This window comes from Macrobrachium nipponense, chromosome 24 (assembly GCF_015104395.2).
Source record: "Macrobrachium nipponense isolate FS-2020 chromosome 24, ASM1510439v2, whole genome shotgun sequence".
Lineage (NCBI taxonomy): Eukaryota > Metazoa > Arthropoda > Malacostraca > Decapoda > Palaemonidae > Macrobrachium > Macrobrachium nipponense.
In genome coordinates, this window is record NC_061091.1 from 62,208,841 (window position 1) to 62,226,543 (window position 17,703).

The following is a 17,703-nucleotide window of genomic DNA, read 5'->3' on the forward strand; positions in this document are numbered from 1 at the left end:
TCAAATACAAAGTAAATACCTATGATACAAAGGTACGCTCCTGTACAACACATGTACCTTTATGCTCCCCAAAAAACCAACACATGGGATTAAAATAAAAGAGCCTAAACGAGTGCTCTTTCTTTCGGTTCGGGAAAAGACTTTACCTGCTATTACTAGAGGGTTAAGGGCTTTACAGTTTCCAAACACAATTTCTACATCTTTAAGATAATGAGCAGCAAAAACTGAATTACAATTCCAATGAGCAGCATTAATTACATCCTCAAGAGACAAATTCTTTAAAAAACTAAAAGTAGCAACTGCTCTTCAACTATGTGTATTTACCTTCAAAAAAGGCAAGATATCTGGGTTTAATTTCTCATGTGCTAGTCTTATTAAATGCTTAACAAAAAAAGACATTGCATTCTTAGATAAAGGAGTGTTAAGTTTTCTAACACTACAAAATAAATTAGTAACTCTGCCCCTCACAGGTTTTAATCTATCTAAATAAATTTCAATAGCTCTAACAGGACAGAGGAGGGCTTCTTCATTCCCAACCAATGAGGTCAAATTTGGAATTCTTACCGTTCTAGGTAGAAGTTTAGCCTTGACAACATTCTTAGCCCTGAACACGGGCATTAATGATAAAATAGCATCTCCTCTACAAAAGCCTCCCTTATTGGTGAATGCTTGTAACTCGCTTACTCTTTTGGCTGTTGCAAGCGGTACCAAAAAGAGCGTCTTCATGGTTAGAAACTTCAAAGAAGCAGATTCCAAAGGTTCGAAAGGGATCTGCAGATAAGAACTTTAGCACTACATCCAAGTTCCATGAAAGAGATTGATACTGAACTTCAGGGGCTTCAATTTCAAACGATCTCAACGCCTCCTTGAGATCTGGATTGTTAGAAATATCTAATTGTACATGCCGTAGCACTGATGACAGCATGGATCTATATCCTTGAATAGCAGCTACAGAAAGCTTCTTACTATATCTAAGATATTGAAAGAACTTTATTATGTTGTTTACAGAGATACGGGTGCTGGAAATCCCTCTAGAACGACACCAGGAGCAGTACACAACCCATTGTCTCTGATACAAGGCCAAGGTTGTTGTTCGTCTTGATTTAAGGACAGACTTCCGAGATACTTTAGAAAACCCTCTCACTCGAAGGAGACGGTCAAGAGTCTCCAAGCGGTTAAGTATAGCATGTGGAGGCTTTGGTGGAACTGCTTGGACTTTGGTTGTCTGAGTAGACCCTTCCTTAAAGGAAGGACACGAGCGAGATCCACTGAAAGAACTAGAAAGTCCGGAAACCATTCTCTCTGAGGCCACCACGGAACTACTAGTGTCATTCTGCAGTGATTCAATTCTTGAAACTTGTTCAGTACTTTTCTTATCATTGCAAATGGAGGAAAAGCATATGCATCTAGGTTGGACCAATCTTGAAGAAATGCATCTACTACCTAAGCCTGAGGGTCCTGGCATGGACAGCAATACACTGGGAGTTTCTTGTTCATTACTGTTGCAAACAAGTCCATATTTGGAGTTCCCCATAGACTCCACAGCGACTGGCAGACTTGCGGATGTAAAGACCATTCCGTGGGTAGGACTTGTCCCTCCCTGCTCAATTGAACTGCCAAGACATTGTTCTTCCCTGGTATGAACTGTGGAACCAATACTATGTTCCTGGCTTCCGCCCAAAAAAAACAACTTCTCCACTATCAGAAACATTGACTTTGATCTTGTTCCGCCCTGGTTTCTGATGTATGCCAAAGAGGTAGTATTGTCTGAAAATACTGCTATTACCTTTCCTCTGACTATCTGTTCGCACTGAAGGAGCGACTTCCGTACTGCCAACAGTTCTAGATTGTTTATATGCAACTCCCTCTCTTGCAGTGACCATACCCCAGACATCTGATGGCCTCCAAGGCAAGCTCCCCAGCCTGTCATTAAGGCATCTGAAAACAAGGTTAGGTCTGGGCACACTACTCTTAGGGATGACCCTGTTCCCAGTCTTTGACGATCCTTCCACCATGCTAACGTCTCCCAAAGACTTACTGGGACTGAAATTAAATGGGAGTCTGGCAGGTACTTCCTGTCCCAAGATTCTCTCAAGTAGAGTTGAATTGGTCGCATCCTGAGCCTTGCTAGACTGACAAATCTTTCCAGAGATGCCATGTGTCCCAACAGAGACAGCCATTGCCTTGCTGAAAGCTTCCTTAAGGGATGAAATTTTCCTAGAAGCAATAAAAAATTGTCTATGCGTTTCTCCGATGGAAAAACCTAAAAACTGTGAGTGTCTATCCTCATCCCTAGATAGAGAATTGTCTGAGTTGGAATCAGAGCAGACTTCTGAAAATTTATCAATATGCCTAGTGATTGCGCCAGGCAAAGTAACAGATCCTTGGCCCTCAGAATTCCCTTGAAAGAGTTGGCCAACATTAGCCAGTCGTCTAAATAGAGCAGAAGTCTCACTCCCAACAAATGACACCATCCCCCTACTGGTGCCAAAATCCTCGTGAATACCTGCGGTGCTGTGCACAGGCTGAAGCAAAGAGCTCTGAATTGAAATGTCTTCCCTGTGAAGACAAAGCGCAGGAACTTGCGAGACTGAGGATTTATCGGAATGTGGATATAAGCGTCTTGCATGTCCACCGACATCATCCAGTCGTTCTTCTGTACTGCCGCTAGTGCTGTGCTGGGTGATTCCATGGAGAATGGGGTTAGACGAATGAATGTGTTGAGTCTCGACACATCCAGTACTGGACGCCACCCTCCAGACGCTTTGGGCACCAGAAAAAGACGGTTGCAAAACCCAGGCGAGTTCCCTGACACCTGCTCTATCACTTTCTTCTCTAGTAATGATACCACCTTTTTCTGAAGTACAAGAAATTTTCCCTGCTGATGACGATAAGCTGGAAGAGCAATTGGAGATGACGACAGAGGAGGAGGAGACAGAAAAGGAAATTTGTAGCCTTCCTTCAGTACCTCCACCACCCAAGGTTCTGCTCCTAAGTCTCTCCAAACATGCCAGAAGATCTGCAGTCGACCTCCTACTGGAACCTGAGGGCATAAAGATTCATTTCTTTCTAAAAAACTTAGCAGTTTTGTTTTTATTGGAGCCTGGTAAGGACCTACAAAAGGGCTTAGTAGCTGAAGACTGTTCATGAGATGAAGAAGGACGAATTTTTGCCGGAGGGCCAGACGGCAAAGAAGGACCAGGTCTTTTGTTCCCCACTTTAAAAGATTGTCTGATAAATTCCCTAGTTTCCTGTACGGAAATATCCTCCCTTATTGCCTTAAATAGAGATGGATTCAGAAGGCAGTCCACAGGGGAACCCAAAACTGCAGCCATCTTCTGAGAAGGAGAGACCTTGGTCGAAAGATAAGAGCACTATTGTTCTCTTTTCTTTAAGATCGAATTAGTGAAAGCATGAGAACATTCACCTGCTGCATCTGAAATAGCCTTATCAAGGCAAGACAAAAAATCTAAAGACTCTTCCCAAGAATTGATAGCTGCTGGCGTCAGAAAGTCTTTAAGCTGACGCAGAGAAGCGGCAATAGTACTTAGCGAAAGTTCCGCAAAAGACAAAACCTCAATACTTCTAAACAAAGACTTGAACAAAGCCTCTGCCTCTGTATTAGACCAAAGCACCTTGCCCGTCTCAAGAGCACGTCTTTTCATAGGATCGAGACACACAAGGAAATCAGCATCGTCGACCGAGGACGGTTTCAGCGCCGGCAACGAGCCTGTGTCGTAATAAACGATTCTATGCGATATCAAAATCCCCGGAATACTAGAGCTGGCAGACTTACCAGAAGCTTTGTGCACCAGCAGACGAGATATTTCGTCAAAACATCCTCTAATTGAAGGCGAAAGCTTAGGTCTCTTCAAAGACTTAATGGGAGTTGAAATGCTGGAAGACAATAACGACCTAGTCTACAGAATCTCTTTCCTCCACCAAATGTGGATAAAGAGAAGCGCAACGCTCCAGTAAGCGCCGAAAGACCAAAGGAGACTCTTCCGACTTGAGATCTTCTTCCGCCAGTTGCGAATTCGAGATGTCAGCAGCCGACTCCTCGCGACAAAAATTTGGTTCGATAGGCGAAGAGCCTCCAGAAGTAGTCTGCAGTTGTCTACTAGCATCGACACCAGTCAGCCAAGTCGAAGCAGAGGGGATACCCGTAGGCAAAGAAAATGGAACTTGTAAGAGAGTCGGAGAAGATTCGTCGACACTGAACTGTACCATTTCGTCCAAATGCGTCTCAAGCGGCTTGGGAACAATCCCAGACGACACATCTTTAGAAAGTAAAGCAGTTAGAATAGCATCTAGTTTGGAAACAACAGCAGAATCTGTAACCATAAAAGGAAGAGAAAGAGAGACAGCAGAGTCCACCTGAGACTCTCCAACAGCAGAAGACCTAGGAATAGCAGAGAAAGATTTAGAATGAGACTTAGAAGCAGACGAAATAGGTTCAACAATTGATTGAGTCAATATAAAAGAATTAGAACAACCCGTTACGGGGATATCATTATTAATAAACTCTATATCTAAATTCTTACTCTTGTAGGTTGTAGAAACCTCATTGCTAGCTCTAGATGAAGGCGATGTCGAAATACTGTGTGAAGACTTATGCCTACCGAAACGATCTTTCGGCGAACGCGTTAAGCGTGACTGCGCGTGAGAGCGTGAAAAGGGAGAGGTAGGAGTCGGAGGGCACAGAACCCCATCGCCCCAAGAACCGACCCGGTTCCCTGGCAGCGGACTTTTCCAACTGTCGCAGGGCAGTCCTCTGCTCGGGCTACATACGGGCGAGGGCACCGACACCTTACCTCTACAAGGGGAAAGCAAAAAAGAACGTTCACTACGGAGGGACTCGAAACGGTTTGTTATCATAAATTCAGTTAAACTTTTAACGGAATCTAAAATAAGACTTACATCCTGTTCATGTTTCTAGATACACTTTTCCTGAACCAAAAGGGGAGCGGAAGTCGGAGCTACAGAGGAAATGCTAGAACTATCATTATCAGAATTAGGCCTACTATAGGAAAAAACCGTAGTTTGAGTAGGGGTAATAGCAGACGAAGGCTCAACAGGAATGGGAGAAAAGGTAGTTTTATGCCCTGACCTAATTAACTGCTTCCGCAGTCTATCTGCTTCCCTTCTTTTCCTATTTCTAATACTTTTGAGCATAATATCCTTAGGCCAATCCTTGCATTCCTCACACCTAATCTCTAGATCACACACTGTACCCCTGCAGCTGGTACAAACATTATGTTGATCTATCTCAAATTTAGGCATTCTTGTTACACAATAATCATTCCTACATAACCTAATATTGGTTGACTTGCTTCCGGTGGAAGACATCCTAGGATGATTAAATTTACAGTACCGTGACTGAAGAAAAACAGCCAAGATTCACCAAATACCAACATACGCCTATACCTAATGGTGGCAAGGAGAATTCTGACTAGAGCTAAAACATTCGAACACACCTGGTGGAGAACAGGTGAAACTAGACAGTCTTCCAGGTCAGCCAAGCGATCGTTTTTTCTTTTGTTTTGAATGCCGACTAGCCTATCGGCATGGAGATATGAGCTAACTTTAACAGTAGGTAAGATTCATCTCAAATAATATAAGCTAACTTTAACAGCAGGTGAGATTCATTCAAAATAAAATGAGTTATGAGAATTTGTAACAGCAAACTATGTTGAGTACAATGTAACTGGAAGAAATACCAGGGAAAGAGGAATATGATACTCAAACCTCTCACTAGGGCTAAACCAAGAAATTTGTTTGTGAGTGAAACCTATGGGTAAGGTATTGTAATAAAGCAGGATAGTTATATGGGAGAAGGCCAAAGGGAATAAAATGCAGTAAATCACAAAAATAAATGCAGCACTGCCTAAAGGCACACTGCAATAGTTCAATAGTCTACAGTCTGCCATGGAAGGCACTCTGATAATCATAACCGCCACAGATATCATAACAGTTGCATCTCAGTTTTTAATTTTTCAAGTTCCATCTTTTGCATACATTTCCACCATAATACTAAAACAAATGTAAATATATTTAATCTATAGCATGTGCAAGAAACTGTGTGAGTGCTTCATTTCCACATGTAGTGCTTTCCTAACTAATGTCTCTCTAATTGTAATGGCAGAATATCAACAACACTGTAGATTTCATTCAATTTCACATAAACTTTAAATTACAAAGAACATAATACAATCAAAGAAGAAATAAAAATGAAATTAACATGATTGCCATACCTTTTGGATCTCCACCAACCAGTTTCACTTGGGAGTTGCCACCAAAAACTTTGAGGTAATTAAGAATGCGTTCGGCCCTCTCAGCATGTTTTCGTTGCATGTAATTGATCATGAGAAATCCTAAAAATAAACGGGTTTTTTTAAAAGTCTTGAAATAATACAACATTTTACCAGTGTCAACATAATACAATAAACATTTCCATTTGACTTTTAATTACTTACGTGCAGGCTTGTCCTTTTGGTTTAGAGGCCATTTCATTTCTCCCAGCTCTCCAAATTCCTGCAAGAGTGTTCTAGCTTGACTCTCATTCATATCAGTCTCCATATCTTGAACAACAAGGTGACCTTTCATTACTGTTTTTAATCTTGGTGGTGCTTGGATGGTGCAACTCCCTGCAACAGCAGGTGATGCTTCATACGCCGGTGTCACTGAAGGAACAGCAGCTGATACCTTGGACACTGGTGTCACTGACGGAACTGCAACTGATACCTTAGTCACTGAAGGAACAGCAGTTGATACTCCAGACACTGGTGTCACTGAAGGAACAGCAGCTGATACTTTAGCCACTGGTGTCACTGAAGGAACAGCAGCTGATACTTCAGACACTGGTGTCACTGAAGGAACAGCAGCTGATACTTTAGACACTGGTGTCACTGAAGCAACAGCAGTTGATACTCCAGACACTGGTGTCACTGAAGGAACAGCAGCTGATACTTTAGCCACTGGTGTCACTGAAGGAACAGCAGCTGATACTTCAGACACTGGTGTCACTGAAACTGAAGGTAAAGAAGTGGGCACTGATCCTGCTGCTTTGGTTGGCGTGACTGGGGCTGTGCAACCAGCAATGCAGGGATCCTGGGATTGGACCCCTTGATGAGCAATGCCTTGTTGAGTAGGTTCTGGATGGGCAATGGCACCCTGAATAGCTGTAACTCGCTGAGGAGCAGCAATATGTGGAAGAGGCTGTGTTGGAACTGCTGGGAACTGAGGATTAATCAATATTTCTCGATATCCAATTGGAACAGTACTATAGGGGAATGCTTCTGGACCCATACTAGGGGGTATCCTATTCATCTGATTTTGGTGATCCAGAGGTCCTGGTGGGCCATTATGAGGGAATGCTTCTGGTCCCATACCAGGGGGTATCCTATTCATCTGATTTTGGTGATCCAGAGGTCCTGGTGGGCCATTATGAGGGAATGCTTCTGGTCCCATACTAGGGGGTATCCTATTCATCTGATTTTGGTGATCCAGAGGTCCTGGTGGGCCATTATGAGGGCATGCTTCTGGTCCCATACCAGGGGGTATCCAATTTACCTGATTTTGTTGATCCAGAGGTCCTGGAGGGCCATTATGAGGGAATCCTTCTGGTCCCATACTAGGGGGTATCCTATTCATCTGATTTTGGTGATCCAGAGGTCCTGGTGGGCCATTATGAGGGAATCCTTCTGGTCCCGTACAAGGGGGTATCCTATTCATCTGATTTTGGTGATCCAGAGGTCCTGGAGGGCCATTATGAGGGAATCCTTCTGGTCCCATACCAGGGGGTATCCAATTTCTCTGATTTTGGTGATCCGAGGTCTGGAAGGGCCATTATGAGGGATCCTTCTGGTCCCAGGGGGTATCCAGAGCCAATCTTTGATTTTGGTGATCAAGAGGTACTGGGCCATTATGAGGGAATCCTTCTGGTCCCATACCAGGGGGTATCCAATTTCTCTGATTTTGGTGATCCAGAGGTCCTGGAGGGCCATTATGAGGGAATCCTTCTGGTCCCGTACCAGGGGGTATCCAATTTCTCTGATTTTGGTGATCCAGAGGTCCTGGTGGGCCATTATGAGGGAATCCTTCTGGTCCCGTACCAGGGGGTATCCAATTTCTCTGATTTTGGTGATCCAGAGGTCCTGGTGGGCCATTATGAGTGGATCCTTCTGGTACCCTATACAAGGGGTATCCAATTTCTCTGATTTTGGTGATCCAGAGGTCCTGGAGGGCCATTATGAGGGAATCCTTCTGGTCCCGTACCAGGGGGTATCCAATTCATTTGATTTTGGTGATCCAGAGGTCCTGGAGGGCCATTATGAGGGAATCCTTCTGGTCCCGTACAAGGGGGTATCCAATTTCTCTGATTTTGGTGATCCAGAGGTCCTGGAGGGCCATTATGAGGGAATCCTTCTGGTCCCGTACCAGGGGGTATCCAATTCATCTGATTTTGGTGATCCAGAGGTCCTGGTGGGCCATTATGAGGGAATCCTTCTGGTCCCGCTGTATCCACCTATTTTGGGGGTATCCAAGTCTGGGCTGAATTTATTTTGGTGATCCTTTAGAGGTGGGCCTGGAGGGCCATTATAAGGGAATCCTTCTGGTCCCGTACCAGGGGGTATCCAATTCAATCTATTTTGTGATCCAAGTCCTGGGTTTTTGGGGCCCTTATGAGGGAATCCTTCTGTCCCGTACCAGGGGGTCTCCAATTCATCCTTATTTTGGTGGGGATCCCAGAGGTCCTTGGAGGGCCATTATGAGGGAATCCTTCTGGTCCCGTACCAGGGGGTATCCAATTCATCTGATTTTGGTGATCCAGAGGTCCTGGAGGGCCATTATGAGGGAATCCTTCTGGTCCCGTACCAGGGGGTATCCAATTTCTCTGATTTTGGTGATCCAGAGGTCCTGGAGGGCCATTATGAGGGAATCCTTCTGGTCCCGTACCAGGGGGTATCCAATTTCTCTGATTTTGGTAATCCAGAGGTCCTGGAGGGCCATTATGAGGGAATGCGTCTGGTCCCGTACCAGGGGGTATTCTATTCATCTGACTTTGGTGATTGTAATAAACTACTGGAGTAGTACTATGAGGTAACGTTTCTTCTCTCATACGAGGGGGTGTCCTGTTTACTTGAGTTTTGTGATCCAATAGCGGAGCCTTACTATGAGGGGACATTGGTACTTTCCCACCAGGGGGTATCCTATTCACTTTTGTTTGTTGATCCACAAGTGGCGGAGCATTGTTATGAGGGGATGTTTCTACACTCTCACCAGACGGTACCCTCTTCACCTGATCTTGATCCAAAAGTTTAACAACCTCTGAGATACCTACAGCAGAAGGTTCAGAGTCAGCTCCTGCAAGGAATTAATTTGAAAGAATAAAACACAAAATATAAAAAACAGAGATAAAGAGACTTAACCCTGTACATTATACAAGTTGGTCAATAGAGAGAGAGAGAGAGAGAGAGAGAGAGAGAGAGAGAGAGAGAGAGAGAGAGAGAGAGAGAGAGAGAGAGAGAGAGACTTAAACCTGTACATTTATACAAACTGTTCAATAGAGAAAAAAGAGAACTAGTAACTGTAGCACATTCATACAAGTTGGTCAATAAAAAAACTAAATGTAGTATACATTGATATAAGTTGGTCAATTAAGAAAAAAGGAGAAACTAAATGTAAAAGAGTATTACTGAAACGGGTAAAATCAATGAGAAGACAAATTGTATAAATATACATGCTTGTCTTTTGTATATGTTGTTCATACTTCACCTACCTTTTATATGTTATACCTACTATCAAATTCTGTAAAAATAATAAAAACTTACAAGCTTCATGAAATATATGTACAGTAGACATATTCGCGGGGGGATGCATTCCAAAACCGCAAATACTTGAAACCCCTCCAAAAATGCTTAGAACTGCCTATTTTGTCAGTTCAAACGTAAAAAAAACTCTAAAAATGCTTATATTACCTGAATATTTTATCATAAGTTTATCACAAAAATCACAAGTTTTTAAAGTAAATTGTATTTTTCCTAACTATACAAACATGAGGTCCTTTACATTAGGAATTACTTTCAGTAGAGGCTGGAATATTGCCGTTAAATTTTATATATGAAAATGTGTGCAATCTCATGTAGAATACAACAAAAAAACAACCCATGGTCGTAGCTATTATCAATTTTGAAATATTTTCATATAAATTACGATAAATAGAAAAAATTCAACCTTCAGTCAACTTTGACTCCACCGAAATGGTCAAAAAAACTCCAAATGTAAACTAAAACTCTTACATTCTAGTAATATTCGACCATTTACCTTCATTTTGCAACAAATTGGAAGTCTCTAGCACAATATTTCGATTTATGGTGAATTTTTGAAAAAAAAAAAAAAACTTTTTCCTTACGTCCGTGCAGTGACTGCTGAAAAAATCAGAAATTCTTTCGTTCGATTGTCATAATGTTTGCACCGTTTTATATTAGCCATTATATAAAGTTTTATATATAAAAATGTGTGCAATTTCATGTACAATACAAGACAAAACATCCCAAGGTTGTAGCTTTTATCAGTTTTGAAATATTTTCATATAAATATTGATAAGTGCCAAAATTTCAACATTTGGTCAACTTTGACTCGACCAAAATGGTCGAATAACGCAATTATAGACTAAAACTTTTAGATTCTAGTAATATTCAATCAAATATCTTCATTTTACAATAAATTGGAAGTCTCTAGCACAATATTTCGATTTATGATGAATTTTTGAAAAAAAATTTTTCCTTAAGTCCGCACGGTAACTCTGCCGAAGAAATCAGAAATTCTTTCATCCAATTGTCAAAATGTTTGTACCGTTTTATATTAGCCGTTACATAAAGTTTTATATATGAACATGTGCGCAATTTTGTGTAGAATACAACAACAAATAACTCATGGTTGTAGCTTTTATCAGTTTTGAAATATTTTCATATAAATCAGGATAAATAGAAAAAATTTGACATTTGGTCAACTTTAACTAGACCGAAATGGTCGAAAACTGCAATTGTAAGCTATAACACTTACAGTTTAGTAATATTCAATCATTTACCTTCATTTTGCAACAAACAGGAAGTCTCTAGCACAATATTTCTATTTATGGTGAATTTACATACATCGAGCTACAAATGTCCTTTAATTTCTAATTCCCTCTACCTCGGAATTAATATATTTTCATATATGCTTAACTGAAGGGGAATTTTATTAGGCGATAATAGAGTTGTCGGCGGCCAGGCGAGAACCCAGGACACCATACAATTCTATTATCGCCTAATAAAACTCCCCTTCGGTTAAGCATATATGAAAATATATTAGTTCCGAGGTAGAGTGAATTAGATATTAAAGGACATTTGTAGCTCGAAGTATGTATATGAATCACGGTAATGTGATATGACTTGTATTAATGGCTACGTGCTGTCATAAGCACTACAACACTACCGAGGTCGAGGTGGGGTAATGCTGGCTCCAAATCAGCGAATACCTGAGCGCGAAAGTTATTTGAGGGTGAGAGACGGCATTACCTTATAGCCTCTTGCGGTGGTGGAGTGGGTAAAAGCTTCACTGATGTTCCTGGACTTGTATGGTGTCCTGGGTTCGTGCCTGGGCGCTGACAATTCTATTATCGCCTAATAAAATTCACCTTCGGTTAAGCATATACGAATATATATTAATTTCGAGGTCGAATGAATTAGATATTAAATTTCGGAGGTCGAATTTGAATTATTATTAAAGGACATTTTGTAGCTTCGATGTAATTGTATGATCACAGTAATGTGATATGACTTATATTAATGGCTACGTGCTGTCATAAGCACTACAGCACTACCGAGGTCGAGGTGGGGTAATGCTGGCTCCAAATCAGCGAATACCTGAGCGCGAAAGGTATTTGAGGGTGAGACACGGCATTACCTTATAGCCTCTTGAGGTGGTGGAGTGGGTAAAAGCTTCACTGATGTTCCTGGACTTGTATGGTGTCCTGGGTTCGCGCCTGGGTGCTGACAATTCTATTATCGCCTAATAAAATTCCCCTTCAGTTAAGCATACACTGGAACCTTGACATACAATTGCCCTAATATACGAATGTTTTGAGACAACAGAAAATTTGCAAAAATATATGCTTTGATATACAACGAAATATTTGAGATACGATTTTGCGATGAGTGATAGTTGTATAGGCAACCAATAAGTGGCGTTCAGTCTGTTTGTTTGTTGGTGCTGCATCGTTAACACGTCGTTGTGTAGTTGGTTGTATTTGTGCCTATTTTTCGTGTTATTTTGACTATTTTATTATTAACCATGGGTCCCAAAGCTAAAGACAAAGCAGGTGATAAGAAAAAACCCAAGAAAATGATTTTGATGGAAGCAAAACACGAAATCATAGCAAAGCATGAACGTGGCGTTTGTATTGTCGATTTGGCAAACGAGTATGGTCGAAATCCTTCTACAATATCCACGATCATCAAGCAGAAGGAAGCTATAAAGAAGCTGCAACCTTCCAAAGGCATCACCATTATTTCTAAACTACGAACTGATTAAAAAAAATAAATAAAAATTAGTTTAGCAATGTTATTTAATTTGTGTTTATTACGTAGTTATTAGCGTACATACGTAAATGAAAAGAGAACAAATCGTTCCCTGTCACCCCTCCCTACCTCCTCCCCCTCCTGGCCTCACGTCATCTTTCGTTGTGGTAAGTAAATTCCTTTCTTTTTTTTATTGATTTTATTAACATTTATTATCATTTATCACATTACTATGATATTGTATCATTATGTGTGTTATTACTCGTTTATTTGTGTATAAGTTGTGTATATTATATGTAATTTAGCTGGGGTTTGGTGTGGTTTCATAGCACTAGAATGGATTAATACACATTACATTATTTTAAATGGGAAAAAATGCTTTGAGATACAACTGTTTTGATATATGACGATGGTAACGGAACAAATTAAATTCTTATGTCAAGGTTCCAGTGTATATGAAAATATATTAATTCCGAGGTAGAGTGAATTAGATATCAAAGGACATTTGTAGCTCGATGTATGTATATATATATATATATATATATATATATATATATATATATATATATATATATATATATATATATATATATATATATATATATATATATATATATATATATATGTATGATCTATGTATGTATGTAGTAGTATGTATGTATGTATGTATGTATGTATGTGTGTGTGTGTGTGTATTATATATATATATATATATATATATATATATATATATATATATATATATATATATATATATATATATATATATATATCTATATACATATATATATATCATATATATATATATATATATATATATATATATATATATATATATATATATATATATATATACATATATATATATATATATATATATATATATATATATATATATATTATATATATGTATGTATACAGGCGGTACCCCCGAGTTACGACGGGTCCGGCTTACGACGTTCCGAGGTTACGACGCTTTTTTTTAAATATTCATTGAAAAATCCACCCTGGGTTACGACGCTTGTTCCGAGGTTACGACGCCGACGCTTCCGACACTCTGACTTGACTTTACAACGCTTTTAAAAACACATACAGCGGTCCCCGGGTTACGACGTTCCGGCTTACGACGTTCCGAGTTACGACGCTTTTTCTTAAATACAGGAGGTCCCCGGGTTACGACGGGTCCCGGCTTACGACGTTCCGAGGGGTTTTTTACGACGCTTTTTCTTAAATATTAATTGAAAAATCCCGCCGCCCCCCTGGGTTACGACGCTTGTTTCCGAGGTTACGACGCTGACACGCTTCTGACGCTCCGAGTTTACAAAACACTTTTAAAAAACACAAACTATGATAAGAATCCTTTATAGTTAGCACAGTTTCTCTCTCTCTCTCTCTCTCTGTATTTCTGATGAAAATAATCACTAATTAGTGTATTTTTGATGTTTATTTTCATGACTAAATACATTTCTAAATATAAAAATTAATCAGACTGCGATCATGAAGCCAACAAATACATATGTATTTTTTAGAATTCTTCTTCTGTTTTAATATTGCATTACAATGTTTCATATGCTGTCGTTAACTCGTATCTCATAAAATAATATTCCCCTCTCTCTCTCTCTCTCTCTCTCCTCTCTAACTACAATGATGTATGTTTTTTGTATGATAAGAAATGATTTACGATTTCAAAATATTAATATTAATTTATACAGCAATAATATCAATTCCATAAAGAAATACCATAGTGCATTAGAAGATTTTAGCTTATATTAAAAATTATGGGAAGCATGACGGAATCCAGTCTTCTCTGTAACCTTTTCACTCAGATGCAGGTACTAAAACTGTCAGATATATCAAGGTTCTGTGACAGCCCGAGGGGGAAAGAGTTGGGGGAAGAGTTGGGGGAAGAGCTGCAGTGTTGCAATGACGTGGTCCTGAAATTTTTCCCCCCCCTCTCTCTCTCTCTCTCTCTCCCTCTCTCTCTCTCTCTCTCTCTCTCTCTCTCTCTCATTTACTGAGACTCGAGATTTTTTATGTACTTGTACTATTTAAGTTTTTAATACTTTTCAAATAATAATAATAATAATAATAATTAATAATAATAATAATAATAATAATAATATAATATAACTGTTATTACAAAATTCATATGTGATAGTATTTTAAAGAAATACAATACGTACTAATCTATCCATGTCACTTTTAATTAAGGTTAACTCTCTCTCTCTCTCTCTCTCTCTCTCTCTGCTTTTGCCACACAAGATAATAATGTGTCATTGTGGTAACTCAATCCCTCTCTTTCGCTGGAAGCGTTATAAGTATTTTTTGAGAGAACAGAGAGAGATAAAACACATCTCTCTCTCTTTCTTTTACCGAGATGAAAGAATTGTTTATGGTACTAGTATGTAAAAATGTTTATTGATAATTTCAGTTATTTAATAATAATAATAATAATAAAAACTTTAATTATCAAAATTCATAATGGTCGTATTTTAAAGAGATGAAAATGACCTTTCCCATTTCACTTGTAAGGATATTCCTCTTTCTTACTGAGATGAGAGAATTTTTATGGTAGATGCATGTGTTTATTATATTTTCAAATAATAATAATAATAATAATATAATAATAATGATAATAATAATAATAATAGTAGAAGTAGTAATAATAATACGATAACTAATTTCAAAAGAAAATTCTTCCCTTTGTCTTTTTTCTGTATCAATTTCCCTAACTCAACTCGAGTGACACTCGGAGCTTAATGCATACAAATGGGCAACGAATTTAATGGTTTTATGTAATTCTCTCTCTCTATCTCTCTCTCTTACTGAGATGAGATCATTTTCATGAGACATGTATATATAAGTTTATCATTATATTTTCCAATAATAATACTTATTAACTGTAAGTACAAAATTCATATCTGAGTATTTTAAATATGAATAATCATTCCATTTCTCTCTTTTAAATACTGTGAGGACAATCTCTCTCTCTCTGCTCTCTCTCCTTCATCTCTCTCTCTTCTGCTCTCTCTTCTCCTCCAAAAGATACTTGTCCATACATTTGTGTTTCTATTTTCTTCCTTTTATCTCTCTCGCTCTCAGCAAAAGAATGATAGACAAGACCAAAAATAATTGCACGTCCTCTCTTTCTCTCTTCTTGATAAATATATTGTTTTTATGGGAGGAGGGAAATTTGCCTACAGACTCCATTTCAATCTATTTAAACCGTAGGAGTTATTTTTTTTCTCTCTCTCTCTCTCTCCGTTTCTCTCTCTCTCTCTTGTATTTTAATGACAATATACAGTAATTGTGAATACACAGTGTTGCATGCACATGAAAAAGTAAATTAGTGTATTTTAGGAGATAATCCCTAATAAAAAATTGCAATTCGTATGAAATTTTCCCTGTGGACATGTTTTCAAAACTTTCGTTCCGGCTACGACGATTTTCGGGTTACGACGCTTCTTAAGAACGACCCCCGTCGTAACCCGGGACCGCTGTTTCAATGGAAAATCCGTCCTGGTTACGACGCTTGTTCCGAGGTTACGACGCATGACGCTTTTCCGACGCTCCGAGTTAACGACATGCTTTTAAAAACTCTACTATGATAAAAATCCTTGATAGTTAGCACAGTTATATTAATAAAAAAAGGTTTTCTGGTTAGATTACACAACAAAATGTTGAGGTTATGATGATTTCGAACTTTTTATGTCGTATTTTTCGATGTTTTGTTAGTGACGCCTCATATGCGGAAACTAGTTTCCCGAGCGAATGAATACCATTCTAGCTTGCGGTGCGCAAAGTTTACATATAACAGTCGCAAAAGCGCAAATAATTAAAAAGCATTGCTTGTTTTTCCAGTAATAATAACAAACGAAGTTTTCTGGGTAGATTACAACGCAAATTCCAGTTCGAAAGAGAGACATTACAGTAATTTGTCATAGAAGAGTGAGAGAGAGAGAGAGAGAGAGAGAGAGAGCGAGAGAAGAGAGAGAGAGAGAGAGTTAGGCGTCTTCCGACGCTCCGAGTTAAGGACAGAGAAGTTGTTAGTTTCGTTAAAACGCCTCTGACTCATGCCATGTAAATGTTTTTGTTGTACTAATAGATATAAGCATTTAAAGATACGTTTACTAATTAGTCTAGATGATACGTAAATAGTATCAACTATGTTCTTGTGCCCTCAAGATTGGCAAAATCGAGTATCCAAAGCGAGACGTGTGTGCCAGTACATATTGGTGTCTCAAGAGATAGAGAGAGAGAGAGAGAGAGAGAGAGAGAGAGAGAGAGGAGACGCTTTGCAACAATGGGCTCGGAGGATTGACGTAACGTTATTTTCTGAACAGATATGACAGAGAAGTGGTTCGTACAATTATTCAACGGCCTGCTGGATCTCATGGCAGGAAATGTTTTGTTTGATACTAATATATAAGCCTATTTAAAGATACGTTTACTTTAATTAGTCTATATGATACGTATATAGTAATCACTGTTCTGGTAGCCCTCAAGATTTGGCAAATCATCCAGGTTTGTACCATAAAACTTCAAGAATTATGTCACAGAAGATTACAATAGTTTTTACCTCAGAAACCAGCATTCTTTCATGAAAATAACTCAGGTTGCACATAAAACTACATGAAACAACATGTAGTGTAAACCAAAGGATTCAAGGTAAGTTTTTTATAACTTTTTATTATTTAAGACATATTACCAAGCTCGTTCCCCGGCTTACTACGATTTTCGGCTTACTTAACGCGTCTCAAGAACGGAACCCGCCCGGTCGTAACCGGGGACTGCCGGTACATATAAGATAAGATCGTTATAGTTTAGCACAGTTTCTCTCTCTCTCTCTCTCTCTCTCTCTCTCTCTCTCTCTCTCTTTTGAATTTTCCCACGAAAGAATCACTATAATTCGCTTCTTCTCCTCTCTCTCTCTCCTCTCTCCTACCAAGATGTATGTTTTTTAGTATGATAACTAAATGATTTACTATTTCAAAATATTATATTTAATTTATACAGCAATATATCAATTCATTAAAGAAATCCATAGTGAATTAGTAGATTTTAGCTTATATTTAAAAAATTATGGAAGAATGAAGAAATCCAGTCTTCTTGAGTAACTTCCGTACCTTTTTTTGAGATC

At 39.0% G+C, this 17,703-nt stretch overlaps 2 protein-coding genes across 2 annotated transcripts in view; both read right to left on the bottom strand.

The window, feature by feature from the left end:
• The window catches only part of LOC135205675 (uncharacterized), a 161,084-nt gene extending 153,259 nt beyond the window's left edge, over window positions 1-7,825 (bottom strand). The window contains exons 1-2 of the mRNA XM_064236581.1: window positions 6,477-7,825; window positions 6,255-6,374 (exon numbers count right to left, since the gene is read on the bottom strand). Coding sequence (XP_064092651.1) covers window positions 6,255-6,374; window positions 6,477-7,794 — 1,438 coding nt within the window. The 5' untranslated portion in view covers window positions 7,795-7,825. The remainder of the gene's footprint in view (window positions 1-6,254; window positions 6,375-6,476) is intronic.
• An 816-nt stretch (window positions 7,826-8,641) lies between these two features.
• LOC135203204 (uncharacterized) overlaps window positions 8,642-17,703 on the bottom strand; it is a 127,423-nt gene continuing 118,361 nt past the window's right edge. Inside the window, exon 5 of the mRNA XM_064232958.1 lies at window positions 8,642-9,366. Within this exon, the coding sequence (XP_064089028.1) occupies window positions 8,642-9,366 (725 nt within the window). The remainder of the gene's footprint in view (window positions 9,367-17,703) is intronic.